Raw genomic sequence first — 15,377 nt, 5'->3', positions numbered from 1 at the left:
TCGGACATGCCATGAAGCCCCTTGATGCTCCAGGGTTGCCGGCCCTGGACACGGGCACCCTGGAGGCCCTTCATCAGGGATCTCGGATGAATGCCCCTACATGCTCCGGGCGGCTGCCCCTGGCCCTCAAGCGCCCTGGAGGCCTCCTCTTCCGTCTCCGCGCCTGCGGCAGCCTCGCGTCGATTTGCCGGCCCGCGTGCCTGGCCCCGCGTCCGATTGCTGGCCCGCGTGCCTGTTGGCTGCTGCAGATGACTCGCACCTTTTTTTTTTTACTGTGAGCAACATGTGCCCTTACCCTCCCCTGACCCACAACTCTCAATATGTCGTTTTCGCTTTTTTGTGTTTATTCAGGCACATATACTTGAATGTCCCTGCCGCGACGCACCTTCAGCCGGAACCGCTGGCCGTCCAGCACGAACAGCTTGGCCCAGCGGTCCTTGTGGCTTCTGCCCGCCTGGGCCTCGGCCTCCTCGACCACTCTGGGTGGCCACTCCGCGCGCTCGAGTTCCTTCCATGGCTTCCCGCACAGCGACTGCTGCCTGCCGAGGCATGGTCGCTGCGGTGGCTGTCTTGCCTCGGGGCACGACTCCTGCCGCGCGAGCTTCGGTGGTGGTGGTGCGGGCCACACCCACGGACCCTTCTCTGGGTTCTCTCCCGCGTCTCCGACCTCTACCCGTGCGCGAACTTGCGGGTCGCGCGCTCGCTTCTCCACCGGCCTCCATCCGACCGCGCCCACCTCCTCCCACACGCGGGCCTCCGGCGTGTCCTCCGGCGGTGCGGGCCATGTCCAGGTCACCGTTTGCTGGTGCCACCGGCGGCCGCCCAGGCCGATGGTGCGCAGCGTCTGCGCGACGTGCGCCTGGTCCACTTCCCAGGACTGCTGCCGCTCGCACCGGGGCCCCTCCTCATCCTGGGGTGGCGGCGTCGGCGTGCGCGGCGGCGGCGGCGTCGGTGGTGCTGGCGGCGGTGTTGGCGTGCGTGGTGGCGGTGGTGGCTGCGGCTGCGCCGGTGGTGGCGTCGGCGGCAACGGCGGCTGCGGTTGCGGCGTCGGTGGCTGCGGCATCCCCGGGTGCTGCGGCTCCGGTGTCGGCGGCTGCGGCTGCTGCTGCGTCGGTGGCTGTGACTGCGCCGGTGGCGGCGGTGGCGGCTGTGACTGCGCCGGTGGCGGCTGTGGCTGCGGCGTCGGTGGCTGCGGCATCTCCGGGTGCTGCGGCTCCGGCGTCGGCGGCTGCGGCTGCTCCTGCTGCTGCTGCGTTGTTGGTGGCGGTGGCGGCTGCGACGGCGGCGGTGGTGTCGGTGGCAACGGCGGCTGCCGTGGTGGCAACGACGGTGCGTGGGGCACCCACAATGCCTCCTCCTCCTCTTGCCACTCCGATAGGCGTTTTTCCCACGCGGCCTTGGCGGCGGCTGCCTTCCGCTCCACCACCATCCGCTCGAACCGCCGCAGCGTGGCGATCCGTGCATCCGCGAACTCGCGCATCTCCCGCGGGTCCTTCGACGGCATCGCCTCTCCAAGCCGAATCCGACCGTGGCCCTGCGTCGCCCGCCGCACGCTGCGGTAGGCCATCCTCGCCTTCGCGCTCCGGCCTCCTTCGTCCTCCTCCGAGGATACCACCGGGGTGACGGTCTCACCCCCGTCGTCCTCCTCGCTCTCCGAAGAGAGGGACACATAATCCACGGGTTCTTCGTGGGTCGCCTCCATTGCCTCGTCCTCCGACAGCTCCGTGTCGGGCACCTCCTCCGTGTCCTCCTGGACCGGGGATGGGGATCGCGACACCAAGGGTGACGCCAGAAGCTGGAGGTAGGACTCGGAGTCCGCCCTCCATATCGCTCCGGGCTGTTCCCCGGTGCCGGTCACCCTCACCTCCCGGTTGTTCTCTGCGTTGCTGCTCATCTCGTGCCGACTTGATTTTAAAAGAAAGCCTCTAGCTTTTTCCGCCGCGACGAAACCTCGGTTTTCGATTTACTCCTTTCCGCCGTTATTCCGCGGGGCCTGTACCGGTAACGGGATTCTCCTCCGTGCACCTGCCTCCTACGGAATTCGCAATTGTGTGCGTTAGCCGTTAACGGTTTTCCGGCTGTGTACCCTCCCTGTCCCGCTCTCGCGCTCCAACGGGCCTTTTTTGTGTGTGTGTGTGTGTGTGTGATTAACTGCGACTTTCCACGGCCTCCTCCGGAGATTATAGTGGCGCGCCTGATCCTGCGCTGCCTTTTCCATGTTCCTCCGCACCAGTTCGAAGATCTCCTTCAGTATTCCCGCGTTTTCCGCCGGCGTCTGTGGACATCTGCCCGTTCCGGCCGTCTGTTCGTCGAACAACGCATTCGGCAGCCTCGGTTCTCTTCCCTGCGTTATAAATGCCGGCGAGTATCCAGTGGTTTCTGCCACGCTCGTGTTCACCGCCAACTGCAGCTCTGGCCAGTTCTCGTCCCATGTCCTCTGATCGGCCCCCGTGAACTGCGCGATCATCGTCTTCACGGTCCTGTTGGCCCTTTCGGTCGGGTTTTCTTGTGGAGTGTATGGAGCCGTGAGCTGGTGTTTTACACCCAGCTCCTCCAAAAACCTCTTGAATGCCCTGCTCGTGAACTGGACTCCGTTGTCCGTGATTATGACCTTTGGCACTCCGTACCTGGCCACTATCCGCTCTCGCACGGCCTTTCGTAGCGTCTCGGTGGTCGCCCTACGCATCGGAACGATCTCGGTCCACTTGGAGAACCTGTCCACCAGGACCAGCAGCATCGAATTGCCGTGCTTTGACCTCGGCAAGGGGCCCACAAAGTCCGCACATACGGTGGCCCACGGTTCTTCCGGCACCTGTGTCAGCATTTTCCCGGCTGCTTGCAGTTGGTTGGGCTTGTATCTCATGCAGCTCTCGCACTTCCTCACGTATTTCCTGACGTCTCGGTGCATTCCTGGCCAGTGGTACCTGGCTGCCACCCTCGCCATAGTCTTCCGACTTCCCAGGTGTCCCGCCGTCGGCATGTCGTGGTTCTCGGCCATGACGCGCTGTCTCTCCCTGGTTGGTACACACAGCTTCCATGACACCACATCCTCGTGTCCTGCCCGGTGCGGAATGTGCCTATACAATTGGCCGGCCTCTTCCAGGTAGTCCGGGTACTTTTGGGGCTCCTGCTTCATTTTCCTCCGCATCCCATCTATCCACTTGCACTCCTGCTGTTCGTCCAGTTGCCCTTCTTCCGTTATCCTGCGGCTCGTTTCCTGCAGCGGCTGCCTCGATAGGGCGTCCGCGACGATGTTCAGCTGGCCCTTTCTGTACGAAATCTCGAAGTCGTATTGTTGGAGCTCCAATGCCCAACTCGCGATCCTTCCGGACGGACTCTCGATGCTGTTCAGCCACTTCAGGGCCATGTGATCCGTTATCACTTTGAAATGGTAGCCCTCCAGGTATGGTCTTAATTTCCTGACAGCCCACACTATTGCTAAACATTCCTTCTCTGTTGCAGAATAATTTTTCTCCGCTCCGTTCAGCGCTCTGCTGGAGTAGGATATCACCCGCTCGCCTTGCTCGGAGTGCTGTGTGAGGATAGCGCCCAGCCCGTAGTCGCTGGCGTCCGTCTGTAGCACGAACGTCCGTGTGAAGTCGGGGCATGCCAGGATCGGGTCGGAAACCAACCTAGTTTTGACGGCCTCGAACGCTTCTTGGTGGGCGTCAGTCCATTCCCATTTTTCTTGTTTCTTTAGGAGTGCGTTCAGTGGTTGTACCAACGTTGCAAAATCCGGTACAAAACGTCTGTACCACGACGCCACTCCTAGATACTGTCGCAGCTCCTTAACGTTTCCCGGGGGCTTTAGCTGAGCTATTGCCGCTACCTTCTCCGGATCCGTTCCGATGCCCTGATCCGTCACCCGGTGGCCCAGGTATTGTAGCTCCTTTCGAAAGAACTTGCACTTATCTGCGTTAACTTTCAGGTTTGCCGCCCTCAGCCTCCGGAACACCTCTTTCAGGTTACGCTTGTGCTCTTGTAGTGTCCGTCCGATCACAATTATGTCGTCCTGGTACGCAAATGCGTGTGGCATCATCTCTGGTCCTATCACCTGGTCCAACGCCCGCTGGAATGTTGCCGATGCGGAGTGCAGTCCGAACGGCATTACTTTCCATTGGAACAGGCCCTTTCCCGGCACCGTAAATGCCGTATATTGCCGACTTGCTGCTGCCAACGGAATCTGCCAGTACCCGTCCTTCAAATCCAGACTGCTTATGTATTTCGCCTCCCTTAGTTGATCCAGAATGTAGTTGATCATTGGCATCGGGTACGCGTCCTTCACGGACTTTGCGTTTATTTGGCGGAAATCCACACACAAACGCCACTGACCCGTCTTCTTTTTTACCATCACTATGGGAGAGCTGTACGGGCTCCTAGACGGCTCGATGCACCCCTTTTGTAGCAACTCGTCGACCTTGGCGTTGATCTCCACCTGCATCTTCGGGTTCTTCGGGTAGTAGCGCTGTTTGACCGGTTGATCGTCTTTCATCGTGATTCTGTGCACCGCAACCGTTGACGTCCCTTGGACTCTTCCCAATTCTGCTAGCTCTGCCTTCAGGAAGCCGTCTATATCTTCCTCCGCAAAGTCGGTCGTCCTTTCCACGACTGCCACTGACAGCTTCTCGCGTGCATTGCTTCGCACCAGCTGTCCCGCCGGTATCGTTGCGCTCAGACCCGCGCATGCTATCCTGGCTCCAACTTTCGTTAGGAAATCCCATCCCAGTACTAGAGCGTCGATGATGTTGTGGAGGATTAGCAGTTGCATTCTTACGGTCCTCTCTCCCAGTCCTACGTCTACTTCGAGCAGCGATGTGACCTCCTCGAACCGTCCATCAGCCATCCGCACCTCTCTTCTCGTGGCTACGACCTCTCCCACTGCCCGCAACCTGTCCGCCAACTCTTCGCTAATAAAGCTTGCTGTGGCTCCGGTGTCCATCGTGGCCTTAACTTCCATACCGTCTATGAGCACTGTGGCGGACAATTGCCTTTCTTCCGCCTTCAGCTTGCCCATTAATTTTGAGGGGCAGCACCTTGCGAACCCTGGTTGCCCCTCTGAGGCTGGGGTCGCGTGGCGTTTCCCGATCTTGGGCAGCATTCTGCGGTCTTCCGGCCGATTCGCCCGCACGACCAGCAAAATGTGATCGGTCGGTTCCGACACTCCCGCATCCAGTGCTCCTGGCTTCCGCACCTATGGCAGGCTTGCGCTGGGTTTAGCACAAACCCCCGCCGCGCCGGGTCTGGTCCTCGCCCGTTCGTCTCGTGCCTCGACGGCCTTTGGGCTCCTCTTGGCACCTTCTGCACATCGTGTGCTGTTCCCCTCTTTGGAAATCCCGCTGGTGGCGGGCTCTTTGGGTCCGCTCTGATTCGAACCGCTCCCTCTGGGAGTCCAGTTCCTCGAATTCGTCGGCCAGGACCATCAGAGCATCCAGGTTTCGGCACTCGTATGGGCGGACAAACATCCGTAGAGCCGGAGTGCTGTTCTCCCTTATCCTCTCCAGGATCTCTTTGTGGGACATCCCCAAGGGCCGCATTAGGGTCTGCATGTCCACCATGTAATCTTTGAAGCATTCGCCATGCCGCTGCTTCCTCTGCCTGACCTGGTCTGCCAGCTTTGTCATGAAGCCTCTGGGCAGGAAGAATTCCTGGAAGCTATGGATGAACTCTGCCCATGTCTCCCAGAATCTGTTGTTGGCGATGAACCACTTTAGGGCCCTGCCCTTCAGCAGTTCCGGCATCGCTCGTGGGATTTGGTTGATATCCAGGCCGTACGTCATTGCTGACCACTCCACCTGTTCCACGAACTCCAATGGCTTGTCGTGACCGTCGTATCGGAAGCTCCACTCCCGCACCTGTTTCGCCACCTTTGTGTAATCCGGAGGGGCTACCCTTGCGATGTCTCGCCGATCGCGGCTGGGCTCCCGCCTCTCCCTTCTCTCGCGGCTGCTTTCCCGCCGTTCACTCCCGGTTTCCTGCCTTTCGGGTCTGCTCCCGCTGGCCTCCATCATGCTGTGGACATCGAGGCTCCCCACCAGGCCTTCCACACCGGTGACTTTGATTTCCGGGGCCGGTCTTCTTGCGTACTCCCTTTCCAACGCCTCCAGTATGGCGACTGTTTCGGGCTCGTCTGTGGTCTGCTGGATAAATTCGGACAGCGTCCTCCGCATATCCTCAACCAACCCTTCGAGCTTAATGCCTAGGGCGCTTGCTATTGCGGGAAAGTCATCCCTCTTCAGGCTGTATAGCCACGATTTCCCCATCTTCTCCTCTGTTCTTTTGATCAGGACAATCACGGTTGGGCGCCAGATGTAACGAACTGTTTTTCTTGTTTCGGCTCGCTACGAAATGCAACGGCTAGCTCAGAGATTTTGTTTGTTCGTCCCACCAAATTTATGATTTGTGTGATTGCCCGACCAAGAAGATGACAGATTCTCAGATTTAACCACTTTTATTTAGCGTCACTTGTTGAACAGGATTCGGTGATCCTCGCCGCTGGATGCACGTCGTTGCTCCCTCGTCGTCCTTCCGTCGTACGCCTGCGTCGCTGCCGACGGGGATCCGTACCGGCTCGCCTGGGGCTTAGGATGTTATGGGGCAGGGTGTATCGTCCGCGAGCTAAGCTAGCGCTCCACTCCGAACCACCATGCGACCACTGACTCCACTGTCCCTTCCTGCGTGTGCCAGGCACTTGTTGCCCTCGCCGAAGGATAACCTGCGGGCTCGACCGGGGCTTAGGATGTTATGGGGCAGGGTGTATCGTCCGCGAGTTAAGCTAGCGCTCTCCTCCGAACCACCGTTGCGACCACTGACTCCACTGTCCCTTTCTGACCACGCTAGGTCCTTGTGTTTGCTCGTCCTTCGCTGATCTTCACGTGCGGCGATCCACTCTGGATGCCCGCTTGGCGCACTTGTGTTCACTGTCACTCGGTATCGACTCTTCGCGTACTTCTTAGCTTTCCGTATGGCTGTATGGCCCTTCGCGTACTTCTTCTCGACTGTATGGCTGTATGGCCCTCGCGTACTTCTTCCTGACTGTCCCGAGCTGCGCCGGCGCCGTCCCTTATATCGGCTGCGGGAACCCCGTTATTTCCCCTTTTGCACACGGCTCGCTCGGGTCCAAGGTCCAAACATGTCCCGTTAGTTCACGGTGCGTCCTCTTTGTGCCTGTCCAATGTCCGCACCATTACCGTATGACCTCTACGCCCTTGGCGGGTTCGAGTCCAAGGTCCAGCGCGGTACCGTTAATTCACGGTCTCTCCGCTTTGCCGGGGTCTAAGGTCCATTATTCACCGTTCGACCTGACCTTGGCTCCTCTCGCATTCCAGCCGTCTTCGCTGTTGCTACGCCGATCTCCTGCACCCGGACTTGTGGGGAGTTTTAAGACTCCTCACACAGGTTTGACGCCTCCAACCCAAAACACACAACAAAACTAAAGCACAACTGAACAGCAAGAAACAAAAACTGAAAAACTGATGAAAGCCTTACAACAGAGCATGATGGAGTTTATGACATTCATGAGGACCACCATTCAAGACGTGATGCGTAACAAAAACCTTTTGATACAAATGCTTGTAGCCCAACAATCAAAATAAATAATGGCTACCTTACGCATAGCTACGTGGAACGCCAATGGCGTTTCACAGCGCAAACTTGCGCTAGCTCAATTCCTACATGAGAAGCATCGACGTAATGCTTCTTTCGGAAACTCATCTCACAAGCAAGTACAATTTTCAAATGAGAGACTACCACTTCTATGGTACAAATTACACCGACGGAAAAGCCCACGGTGGGACCGCCATACTCATAAGGAACCGTATGATGCACCACTTTTACAAACAATTTGCTGAAAATCATATTCAGGCCACTTCTATCAACATAAAGCTGGAGGACAAAACTCACCTCACACTAGCGGCCGTATACTGCCCTCCCCGTTTAACAGTATTGGAAGATCAATTCCTGGATTTCTTCCAAGCACTAGGACCATATTTTATTGCTGCAGGTGACTACAACGCTAAACATACCTCACACCTACAAAATGTATTCACGCCAAACCAGGCTACTAACACATTCGCGCTACCGTCCTCACTCGTAAACTGCCACCAGCAACACACCCCAATTGTGTTTCGTCCAAAAGAAGTCATTAAAATAATCAAAGACAATCTCAGCCTGAAAAAATACCCCGGCTGCGACCTTATAACACCGAAAAGGATCATCGAGCTGCCACACTCTGCAGTTCGCTACATAACCCAGCTCTTTAATGCCATCACCAAACATCGTTATTTTCCACTACAATTGAAGAGATCGATTATCCAAAGCCTGGTAAGGACCACACAGTCCCTTCATCTTACAGACCACTAAGTCTACTCTCATGTATTTAGAAAATATTCGAAAAATGCCTGCTGATCCGACTTAATCTACATCTGAGAACCCACAACATAATCCCAGCCCACCAATTTGGATTTCGGGAAAGCAACGGAACCATTGAACAGGTGAATCGTATAACAAAGTAAATAAGAACTGCTTTTGAAAATCGCGAATACTGTATTTTTAGATGTATCCCAAGCATTCGACAGAGTGTGGCTTGACGGCCTAATGTTTAAAGTTAAAACAGCCCTACCCGAAAGCACACAGGTCTAACCAAGGTCTAACCAAGCTCAGCAGGCGTTCCCGTCTCCGGCGAAAAGACCTAGCAACCCATCAAAGAAATTTTTTGGGCCGTCTAATGGCGGCTGTGGCAGCCATCTTTCACCTTATAGTTAAATTTCCTTTAGCGGTAATTACGCTGCAGTCCAAACCGACTATCTGAAAGAAATGAAACTCTTTTTTATAGATAAATGTTGTGGCTAGTGATTAAAACTCGCTAATCTTAAAAAATTTTTAAATTTAGTGACAATTTCTTGCAAAAGAAAAAGGTTATAAAATTGTCACATTTTTTTTCTTAATATCGAAAAAACTATTTTGTAGTTATTTAAACAATTAGTTTTTATTAAAGTTAGAGTTGTAATCACTAGCGGTGACTTTAATCTAAAAAATGACTGTGCTTCCTGAATAATGTCTATGTTACTTCTGGATGCGTTGCCCCACAGTTTATTCGTTCGCAATCGTGATTACCGACTGAAAATAAGTGGTTTCGAGAAAACACGCTTTAAAGGTTTTGGACCCAACCTGAAGTGGCTACGCCCGTTCTGGGACCTGTCAGTAGTAGTAGTACGACTTTCAAACTTTGGGATAATCTTTTAGAATAGTATAGCTTTAAAGAATAAAAAAATCGATTGATTGAATCGATTGATACAAGAAGTTGTATCAGGATATTTTGGTTTTTCATAAGCTGTTGCAAAGTATTTTCCATGAACGTCATGAAGTCTTTCATGCATTGCTGTAGGGATAGCATCTTAGCTTCGATGCCACTTTGTTGAGTCTGTTGGATATTTGTCATTGTATATTCGAAATGAGCAGTTCTTGTCGGTGGGGCGGGGACTTCTAGTCCGGATTTTAAGGCGCTAGCGAAAGAAGTACTAGGAGTAGTGCTTGGGACAGTTGAGGGTGGTTGAAACATCAGTTGCGGAGAGTAGAAAGTGACTTTGTTGCATGTATGTGCTTTAGGCGGCTCTATAATTCTTTGTACACCACACAGCATCTGTCGTGTGCAGTATATTTGTCCCCGCAGTTACTGCATATATCACAGACTTCTCTTTCTTATTTTTGGGGCAGTCCAACAACATATTGTTTCCATGCCTTGAGCATGGCAATGTTCCGACGAAATCGGCACACACTGTCGACCAGGGCTCTTCCGGGATCTGTGTCAACATTTTTCCCACCGCCTGCAGCTGATTCGGTTTGAACCTTGCGCAGTCCTCGCACTTCCGAACGTACGCCCTTTCGTCTCTCTGCATTCCTGGCCAGAAGTACCAGGCTGCCAGCCGCGCAATTGTCTTACGAATGCCCACTTGGCCGGCTGTTAGAGAGTCGTGGTTTTCTCGCAGGACGGTGTTCCTAAGTTGCCGTACGTATTCTGGGAACTTTTGAGGATGCGCCTTTGTTTTTCGCAGAATCTCTGGCACTGTTGACACCAATTCTGCAGTGGCTGCCCTGATAACGCATCTGCTACTACGTTCAATTGGCCTTTTCTGTATGCGCCCTCGAAGTCATATTGCTGTATCGCTAACGCCCATCTGGCAATTCTTCCTATGTTCTATTCAATTCTTTCTATGTTGTTCAACCACTTCAGTACCATATGATCCGTCACTACCTTAAAGTGGTAGCCCTCCAGGTACGGCTTTAGCTTAGTAAGTACAGTAGTTCTTGCTTTCTCTAGGTTTATTCGTAGGTTCGCGTTTTTCAAGCGGCGGAACACTTCCCTAAGGTTTCTTTTGTGTTCTTCTAGGGTGCGACCAATCACGATAATGTCATCTGTATACGCAAAGACATGTGGCGACATTTCCGGTCCAATCACCTGATCCAGTGCCCGTTAAAATGTGGCCGACGCGGAGTGTAATTCAAACGGCATCACTCTCCATTGGAAAGGCCTTTCCCTGGGACCGTAAAAGCCGTGAAGAACCGGCTTGACTCTTCCAACGGTATTTGCAAATACCCATCCTTGAGGTCCAGAGTGCTTATGAAGCGCGCCTCCCTCAGTTAGTCGAGGATGTAGTTTATCCCTGGCATTGGGCAGGCACCCTTTATGGATTTCGAGTGTATCTGCCTAAAGTTCACTGCCTAAAGTACATTCAAGGGGATCCTTGAATGTTCTGTAAGTTCCATTTCCAGCAGTTCGTCCACCTTTGAATTTTTGGATTCTGGGTCTGTTCATTGAGTGAAATTCCGCAAACTTTGTTTCCAGGAATTTATCCATGTCATTCTCTTCGCCGTTCTTTTGGACTACTGCGACCGAAAACTTCTTCTCGACCACCCATTGTGTCTGCCTATGGCCGGTATCCGGATTTTATGACCGGCGCACTTGATGTCAACTCCGACTTGCGTGAGGAAATTCCACCCCAGCACCGTTCCACGGGCAGCCAGCTTGTCCGCCAGTTCTTCGCTTATGAAGCTTGCTGTCGCCCCGGTGTCGGTCGTGGCCTTGTACGTGTTCCCACCGATCGCTACTGCTCTGGACAATTGCTGCTCCAGGCAATCGCCTGGTTCACATACGTAGTCTCCGACACAGCTGACCGGGTCTTCACCACAATTCCTGCCTTGCTCGGTTTGGCCCCGCCTGTTGAATGCTTCCGGACTAACCGTTGTTCCGAACGTCTCGACGTAGCGATCTTGTTCCTTGCTGACTATTACGGCTGTAGCTTCCTTGCTGACTTTGTTTCTTCACATTGTTGACTCGTATACTCGTTCTGCTTGATTGTCCAGCTTCCAGCGTTCGGCCTGTTTCACATCGACTATCTCGATGATAGTCGTGTATGATGGCATGAGTGTTGCTGTGCGTCATAGCCCAACGACAAGTGCTTCAGTCTGCCACCGAATCGCATGAGTCCAGAGTTGTCAATGATGGGTGCGAGAGATGCAATAGAGCTCGATGATTTTACTTATCGACTGTTGAGCAGGACATTATAATCCTCAGTAAAGTTTCATGCCTCAGGTGATGATGATGATGGGGTACCAGATGCGATAACGACATTTGAAGCTGTATCCAAAAACATGCTTCAATTTTTGCCAGCAGTCTCCAAATTTACAACTGGTTGGGATGTCGATGTCGAAGGGGGCCTTGAGAGCGATGAGGGCCTTCTAGGGCTTAGGGAGAACCTTTGGAGCAAGACAAGACTCTGGCCAGTGAGATTTGTCTTCTTAAAGATAAGCAGGACCATGAGACCAAAGATTTGACTCGATTAGCTCACTAGGAAGGGCCCCTCTGGAAAGTATATCCGCTGGATTGCAGGCTGCGAAACACAATGCCATTCTATGCCATTTGCCAGGTCCTAGATTAAAGAGATGCGATTATCATCAACAATTTGAAAGCGTGACGACTTATCTCGAATCCAGGACAGCACCACAGCAGAACCTGACCAGCAATAAACAGGTCATGGAAATATACCAAACTGAAGGACTTCCAGCGCCAGTTGAGCCAGTAGAACTGCAGCGCATAATTCCAATTTGGGAACTGTGAGGGTCTTCAATGGGGCAACATGACATTTAGCACAGAAAAGGTGGGCTACCCGTTGACTATGAGACATGGAGACTATGTAGATGCATCCTTCATATGTTGGCATCACTGAATCCATGGATTTCGACTACGCTATAGGGTACCAGTGCAAGACGAGCCAACTGAAACTTCTGGGTGAGGCTGACAAATTTAGCCATGCAGAATTTGCTGCAGCAGGATTTTATCCTTCGTTATATAGGGGCAGATAATACCAAGAGGGTAGTAAACGGGAGCAATTTTAGACAAGACAGAGCGCTTGCTGGGGGTCATCATTTCTGCTAGCTACTGCATGGCTCTGACAGATAGAAGCGAAGCTGGCTTTGTTCCGTAGGTGACGGTTTCAAGCTTACCTGGGGTGTGTCACGTATAGAGGTTAGAAGGTTGAGAGCAGAAAGGGATAGTATAGTTAAATCCTTCTTTGTATTAAAAATTTTTACCTCCTTCTCCTTGATCCGTGCTGCTGCTGCTGGACTGGTGACTCATGATAATCGAGGCGGTGATCCGCTTTATATAGGGCTCCGCTTTAGTGTGCCCACCAGAGAGCTGCAGCAAGCCACCGACACCCTAAGTGCACCCGGTAAACACCAAGTGTCTCAGCACCCGAGTGTTTGTAGACACACTATTTTTGCACACTTGTGCAAGTAACAAAAACACCCGGGTGTCTGCTGTGCTTTTCTGTATGCATAAATTTTGTATGGGTGGACGGTCTCAGTAATGAAGGGTGAAAGGAAACACCCAAGAAAAAGGTCGTGCACATGTTGTTGCGTTTTTATGTATCTAATGTCTTAACAAAAAACAAACTTATATATTATTAAATAACATATTATATATATTATTAAATAATATTAATATCTTATACTCGTATATAAAATTCTGCTGTCACACTGTTAGTAACCAAACTCCTCCGAAACTACTTGACCGATTTTAATGAAATTTGGAGAGTATATTCTGTAGGCCTGGCAATCGGCTAACATCTATTTTTCGTACCCCTAACCGATAAGGGGTCCACCCCTAAAAATTTTTTTATTTCGTCAAGTTATTTTGTCAAAATTTTTTTGTTTTCAATTTCCATGTGGCATTAGAAAGTGCGTATAACTCTATATTTTCACCCTTCTATCAACAGCCCCTATTTTTTACCGTCCATTTTCACCCTCTCAACAAAATTTGAAACGGGAAAGGTCAGCCATGTTTCAGCTCAAGCAAATTAGCTCTCAGCTGTTTGAACGTCGTCCATTTTTCAGTTCCCGCCAATGAGATCTCAGCTTTATTGACAGCTTGACTTACGTGGCGAGGGTCTCATCAGTGTAATTTAGACCAGCGTTTTAAATGGAAAGTTCCGAGGTGAAAAGATATTGGTACCGCAAATCCCTATTATCCCCACAGATATGCCATGTCCATTTAAACGAATTCAGTTTCCAATTAGATTGGCATTTGCCATGACAATTAATAATAATGTTTTTCACATGGTCAATTATACGTGGCATGCTCGCGAGTGGGTAAACCCTCCAATTTGTTTGTCCTAGCTAAAAATGGGCTTACCAAGAATATTGTACACGCCCTAGCATAAAGAGAATAAATTACAAGGAATTTAACAAATTATTGTTCGGTATAATGTTATTTTCACATTCCCTTTTCGTGCACAGCGATCCACGCCTTTCTGATATACCACATCCACATCCAAATGTGTGTATACACACTTGCAATAATAGTGGTTTTCACCTTTTTTTTTATCATTTAAAAAAGAAATATTATAAGTTAAATGTGGAAAGCAAATATTAAAAATTGTAACAAAGCAAATAATATAAGATATAAAAAAGAAATGTCTATTACGTGTTGGTTAAATTTCTGTAAAAAGAATGCAAAAAAAAGGAGGCTATCTACAGATTTTGGGCATAATCTTTTTCGTTGTTCAATAATTATGTTACCACAGGCGCTCGAGAGTCTAACAGACACCCGGGTGTTTTGCCAGACACCAGCTGAACAATAATAAACTCAAGCTGTCTTGCAGTCTTCAAGGTCAAGCTTTCTCCGTATTTTGCTGCTTGTCCTATGTTACGCGTTAAAAATAAAGTGTTTTTAAAATGGAATCATTTACTATTACAAATAAAGGTATTTAGTGTAACTTTTTGCAGTGTTAGAGTTTCTGACGTGTTGTTTTAGTTTGTTAAGTGATTGTGAAACCTGTGTCTTTTTAAGCATTAAATGTTAAGTGAACTCATTTTTCACTTAGAGTTTTAAAAGTGATGGGCACCTGGTAGCACGATGAAATGAATTTTAAAATCTTTGTCAATGTTTATAGATAATGTAATAATGTAGATAATAACTTTGCAGATGGCTGAGTTATCTTACACAAAAGAATATACACGGGCCTGCCAAATTTGGAAATGCTCTCATATCGATAGGCGAGTTGTCCAGAAATAAGGATACAAATAAATTTCGACAACAAACACCGATTTATTTTACCGTCTATTAATAACTTCAGATCCTATAGTAACGGGACAGCGAAAATTGCCACAAATCAATTTAAAAAAATCTGTTTTCGGTTTGTTATTGTAACATTATTATATACGTCTTTATTAAAACTTATGATTTATATCTAAATGCGAAATCGATGTTCCTTAGTGTCTCCAGTTTTTTTTGTATTTCTTGATATATATATTATCCTTTTGTTGTATTTTTTCTTTATAAAATTAAAACATTTACATTTATAATCTTTCATAATAACAAAATTAAAGTATACTTTTAGGTGTATTTTTTGGTTTTTGCTTTTTGGTGGGCGTAAGTACTAACTACCACGCCCATTCCTTAGATTTTTTCAGTACAAATTTCATAACGATATGTCTGCTAAAAGTATTTTTGGACGTATAGATACCGTAAAGATGTATAGATACCGAAAGATTATCGTACTTCAAAGTTGATAAAAAAAAACAAGAGAGATCGCTATAGTCGAGGTTTGTGGGCGTTAGAGTGGGCGTGGCAACATGAATCGTCAAACTTGCGCTGCTTCTATGTCTCTGGAGTCTGTATGCTTAATCTCAACTTTCTAGCTTTTGTAGTTCTTGAGATCTGGACGTTCTTACGGACGGACAGACGGACATGGCCAGATCGACTCGGCTATTGATCCTGATCAAGAATATATATACTTTATATGGTCGGAAACGCTTCCTTCTGCCTGTTACATACTTTTCAACGAATCTAGTATACCCTTTTACTCTACGAGTAACGGGTA

The 15,377-nt window shown here is 50.3% G+C and overlaps 1 protein-coding gene across 1 annotated transcript; it reads right to left on the bottom strand.

Annotated features, from left to right (window-relative positions):
• Positions 1-343: 343 nt before the first annotated feature.
• On the bottom strand, positions 344-1,894 carry LOC122756502 (branchpoint-bridging protein-like). The gene is made up of 2 exons (XM_044006330.1): positions 1,343-1,894; positions 344-1,147 (listed from the first exon to the last, which is right to left on the bottom strand). Exons 1-2 carry the CDS (start codon positions 1,892-1,894, stop codon positions 344-346), a joined length of 1,356 nt encoding a protein of 451 aa, XP_043862265.1.
• Between the last annotated feature and the right edge of the window lie 13,483 nt (positions 1,895-15,377).

The sequence above is a fragment of the Drosophila santomea genome, chromosome 2L (genome assembly GCF_016746245.2).
Source record: "Drosophila santomea strain STO CAGO 1482 chromosome 2L, Prin_Dsan_1.1, whole genome shotgun sequence".
NCBI classification, from domain to species: Eukaryota; Metazoa; Arthropoda; class Insecta; order Diptera; family Drosophilidae; genus Drosophila; species Drosophila santomea.
The sequence above is the reverse complement of the archived record's forward strand: the minus strand, read 5'-3'. Positions and strand labels throughout refer to the sequence as shown.